The sequence below is a fragment of the Manacus vitellinus genome, unplaced genomic scaffold, assembly GCF_001715985.3.
Source record: "Manacus vitellinus isolate BGI_N305 unplaced genomic scaffold, ASM171598v3 scaffold_16_pilon, whole genome shotgun sequence".
NCBI classification, from domain to species: Eukaryota; Metazoa; Chordata; class Aves; order Passeriformes; family Pipridae; genus Manacus; species Manacus vitellinus.
In genome coordinates this window covers 260862-265728 of record NW_021939189.1, presented here as the reverse complement: position 1 = coordinate 265728, position 4867 = coordinate 260862, and the positions used below count along the sequence as shown (strand labels likewise).

Sequence of the window (4867 nt, the reverse complement as noted above, 5' to 3'; positions counted from 1 at the left end):
TACGTGTCGGGCAAGCGGCCCGACTATGCGCCCATGGAGTCGTCGGAGGAGGAAGACGAGGAGTTCCAGTTCATCAAGAAGGCGAAGGAGCAGGAGGTGGAGCCCGAGGAGCAGGAGGAGGAACTGGCCAACGACCCTCGGCTCCGGCGCCTCCAGAACCGCATCGCAGAGGACGTGGAGGAGCGGTGAGTGAGGGGTGAGGCGGGAGCTGAGCTCCCTTTGCCTGGCAGGGGCTGGGGAGCCTGCACTTTTCTGCGGCACTGCAGGGAAGAACTGCACCGGGCAGGAGCTGGGAGCATTGTCCGGGCAGTGCAGGAGAGTCCGTGACTCTTCTCACATCCATGTTGCACTCTCCCTGGGGCTCCTTTCCAACCAGGAGCCAGCCAGGCAAAGCCCCACATCCAGGTGCACTTGAGGGGGTGGTGGCAAAAGCAGGCTCCAAAATAGATATTGGTGCAGTGTGCTGAGGCTCGAGGCAGCGGGGGGGGATAGTGTCATGTGAAGTGTGCTCTGGGGAGGGAGCACCAGGTGCTGCTTGCCTCCTGTGGAGCTGCTGCTGGTTTTGTTTCCAGTAACAGGGAGGCTTCCAGTTGAGAACTCCATTCCTACTCGAAGCATGGACAGCGAGGAGCTGCCTGTGCCCAGCCACTGCAGCCTCCTGGGAGAGCACGTCTCAGTTCTGTCCACACCTGGCAGTGCCAGTGCTTACCTTGCCAGGAGCGATTCCTGAACAGCCACCTTCCCGTAGCCTCTTTACATTACGAGTGCCATGGGTTAATTGGGGCCTGTTGCAGGCTTGCGAGACACCGCAAAATTGTGGAACCTGAAGTGGTTGGAGAAAGTGATTCGGAGGTGGAGGGGGAAGCATGGCGGCTGGAGCGGGAGGACACCAGTGAAGAGGAGGAGGAGGAGATCGATGATGAGGTGCGCTTGCAGAGCTGGAAAATGGGCCTAGGGAAACTGGAATGGCACAGGCTGGAACTGACCTTTGCACAGATATGTGGGTTTTCTGATGGAGCTGGACAAGTGTTACACCTGGCCATGACTTACCTGGTGGGTGACCATCCTCTTGCATGGGACTGGACACTCAGAGAGGCCACCCTGCATCCGGAGGGGTGGGTGTATCTTCTCAAAGCCAACACTCCAAACATCATGCGTGTTTCACAGAGGAGAGAGGGAAGCGGTAGCGGGGCTGGTCTCTGACTGCTCTGTGCTGTTCCCCATTAGGAGATCGAGCGTCGACGTGGGATGATGCGTCAGCGAGCGCAGGAGAGGAAAACAGAGGAGATGGAAGTGATGGAGCTGGAAGATGAGGGTCGGTCTGGAGAAGAATCTGAGTCAGAGTCCGAGTATGAGGAGTACACGGACAGCGAGGATGAAATGGAGCCACGTCTCAAACCTGTCTTCATCCGCAAGTAGGTGACACGGTTGCACGGGCCGGCCCTGGCAGGGACTCGGGGGTGACAAGCTCAGGGCTGAGCAGACCCCGCTGCCGCGGTCCCTTCCTCGCCATGGGGCAGCCGTTTGCCTCCCCCAGGTGAGATGGTCACAGCCTGGCAGGGCATAGCTGAGGAGCGAGAGGCGATCCCTGTACCCACAGCCCCTCATTGGCTGTGTTGTGTCACTGCGGGATCACGCTGTGGAGTCTGAGCGGAGCCCTCGGGTGAGGGCTGTACAGTGGCAAAGGGATGTGGTAGCCCCGAGAAAGGGGAGAGGCCCAGGGCTTGGCCTGTGCTTGCAGAGGGCAAAGGCTGAAAGCGGCCGTGGTGCGGGAGGGGATGGAGTCAGCAGGGGGCCAGGCGGCTGCGGGAGGGGATGGAGTCAGCAGGGGGCGGCTGCGCTGCGTTGCGGTAGGGCTGAAGGCTGTTGTGGTCCTGCTCTCAGGAAGGACCGGATCACAGTTCAGGAGCGAGAAGCAGAAGCCCTGAAGCAGAAAGAGCTGGAGCAGGAAGCAAAGAGGATGGCAGAGGAGAGGCGCAAGTACACACTCAAGGTGCGGAGGGTTGGGCTGGGGGCTGCGGGGGGCAATCACTGCAGCAAGTTTAGCTTGGACCTCGCTGCAGATCGTAGAAGAGGAAGCAAAGAAGGAACTGGAAGAGAACAAACGCTCGCTGGCAGCACTGGATGCGCTTGATACAGATGATGAGAATGATGAGGAAGAGTATGAGGCCTGGAAGGTCCGTGAGCTGAAGCGCATCAAACGGGACCGTGAGGAACGAGAAGCGTAAGTATTGTCTGTGTAGACACAAGGCTTAGAGCCCACAGGCTCCTCTAAAGAAAAAGCACCTTTTCCTCAGACTGCCCTTTGGCAGCAGGGTCCCAGCTGGACCAAGTGCCCAGAGCCCTTCCTGCTTGCCCTCAGGGCACCTTTGCTCCCTGACAGTAAATGTGTAACCCCTTGGGTGGTAGCTGGTGACAGCTGCTGTCCTGGGAGCTGCCCTGGGGACACGGGATCTCAGCGGCTTCTCTCTCACCCAGCATGGAGAAGGAAAAGGCGGAGATCGAGCGCATGCGGAACCTGACGGAGGAGGAGCGCCGAGCTGAGCTCCGGGCCAACGGCAAAGTCATCACCAACAAGGCAGTGAAGGGCAAATACAAGTTCCTGCAGAAGTACTACCACCGCGGCGCCTTCTTCATGGTTAGTATGCCAAGGGCTGGGCATGGCCACAGGGGCTGTGCCAGACCCCAGGGCCACCTTTTTGCTCTGGGGAGCCTCCCCTATCCTGCAGTGCTCTAGGGCTGAGGTTGCCCTGGGACAAGAGTCAGCCCTCAGAGGCATCACAGGGCTGAAGCTGACTCAGCATGACCTTACCAGACCCTGTCAGGTTGAGGGTTCCCAGCTGAGATGAAGTCAAAGCTGCAGAGCTGTCCCTGTGCTGCTGTCTGGGCCACAGACCCAGCCAGAACGAAGCTAGCTCCATGTGGGCTATGACCTGTGCGTTGGAGAAGTGGCCTGGGGGACAACGCTCACATCCCCCCCTCCAGCAGTAGTTAATAAGGCTGCGAGTACTATGGCAGCCCTGGCAGAGCAGCGATACAAGCTGTGGGCAGCTCCCCCACTTCTGCTGGTGCTGGCCGGAACCTTTGAGGCTGAGCAGACGTCCTTTTTCTGCAGGATGAGGATGAGGAGGTGTACAAGAGGGACTTCAGTGCCCCGACCCTCGAGGATCACTTCAACAAGACCATCCTGCCCAAAGTCATGCAGGTGGGTGCGTTGGCAGAGGGTGCCCAGCCCACGTGCCAGGCCAAAGGGTGGGGGTTCTGGGCAGGGGGGAGCAGCGGGTCCTGCAGCCACCCTGAGCAGCTGCTCACGAGCTCTTCTGCTCCCCAGGTCAAGAACTTTGGGCGCTCAGGGCGGACTAAGTACACACACTTGGTGGACCAGGACACCACCTCCTTTGACTCTGCCTGGGGCCAGGAGAGTGCACAGAACACCAAGTTCTTTAAGCAGAAGGCAGCAGGCGTGCGGGACGTCTTTGAGAGACCCTCAGCCAAGAAGCGAAAAACCACCTAAGGGCACGGGCAGGAGGGTCTGGCGTGGCTGATGCTGGCAGGAGGGCACTGCCCTGCCAGCTGTCGGAGCCTGGGCAGGGACAGAAGGGACTCGTGCCAGGACTCCTGTGGTGACAAGCTCTTCCTCTGCCCGTGCTGTGCCTGCCCTGATGTGGTGTCCCGCTCCCGGTGCTGCACAGACCAGGTGGGCTCCTTGCCTGTGCACTGTAGAGGACAATGGTCTGTGATGCTGGCCAGGCCAGGCCTGTGGACAGACCATGTCCCACCAGCTACCAGTCTGTAGCCTCAGCAGCGCCCAGCAGGCCGTGCAGGAGTGCAGCAGTACCCCTAGATCCAACACACCCACTTCTGGAGAAATTAGAGGACTTTTGTACCCATCTGTTCCACAACACCTCCCCTTTTCTTGTACTGTCCTTGGTGTCAGTCTGGGCCCTGTTTTGGGGTGGGCAGCAGTGCCCCTGTCTCCTTACCCTGTTCCTGCAAGGTTTGGCTTTTCTACCTGTGTGGGGTGGGGGGTTTGATTAAAGATGATTTTTCTTACACGCTCTGGCCCTATTGTTCTTACAGACATGGCCACGTGGTTCTGCGCCTTCCTGTGAGCTAGGGTGGGCACCAGCCTGGGCAGGGCATGCACGGGTGGCTGTCACTGCTGCCTCAGGCCTGTGCCTGGGCCTGTGAAGCCCCAGGGGGGTGAGGTTAAAGGAGGGGAGTGCAGCAAGTGTTGGTGCTCAGGCAGGTCACCTTGTCCTGCTCCAGTCATGGGTGTGCCCAGCCAGTACTGCCAGAGTGATGCCACACTCATCTTCCCGCAGGCTGGGCCCTGCCTGTGGGTCCCAGGAGCCCTGTGGGACCTGCTGGGCAGGTCCTGGCACTGCGCAGACCACAGAGACAGCCCAGTCCCACCAGTGCCTTTATTGGTGCAGTGAGAGCCATGCCCGTGGCCCGGCTCAGTTGGTGAGGGTGATCAGGGCCTCTACCACGTTGCCCATGTGCTCGCGCAGGCTGCGCTCCGCTGCGGCCCGGGAGATCTCCATCTCCGTCATCTGCAGGGAAAGCACAGCCCGGTACAGCAGCTGCAGGGCCCCACGGGCTGGGCAGGGGGCGGTGGACGGCAGCTGCCCGGGAGGACACCTGCCCGGCCTCAGGGCACGCGTGCACCAGCCCCCTCCGTGGGTGCAGTTTCACCCCCAGGTTTGGGACACGACACGGCTCACCCGGCGCCCCGCCTCTACTCACAATCAGCTCCAGGTCCTCCTTCTTGATGGTCACTTTTGCCAGTTCTTTCTCCCTGCGACAAGAGACGAACAAACCTCCGATGATCGACAGCCCTCCCCGGTCACTGCCCCGGCGCAGC

The 4867-nt window shown here is 60.3% G+C and overlaps 1 protein-coding gene across 1 annotated transcript; it reads left to right on the top strand.

The window, feature by feature from the left end:
- Positions 1-4055, top strand: MFAP1 (microfibril associated protein 1). Its single transcript, XM_029958717.1, has 8 exons — positions 1-185; positions 795-924; positions 1228-1415; positions 1885-1993; positions 2064-2224; positions 2479-2638; positions 3116-3205; positions 3332-4055. The coding sequence occupies exons 1-8, from the start codon at positions 34-36 to the stop codon at positions 3512-3514; spliced, it is 1173 nt and encodes a 390-aa protein (XP_029814577.1). The 5' UTR covers positions 1-33; the 3' UTR covers positions 3515-4055.
- Positions 4056-4867: the final 812 nt, after the last annotated feature.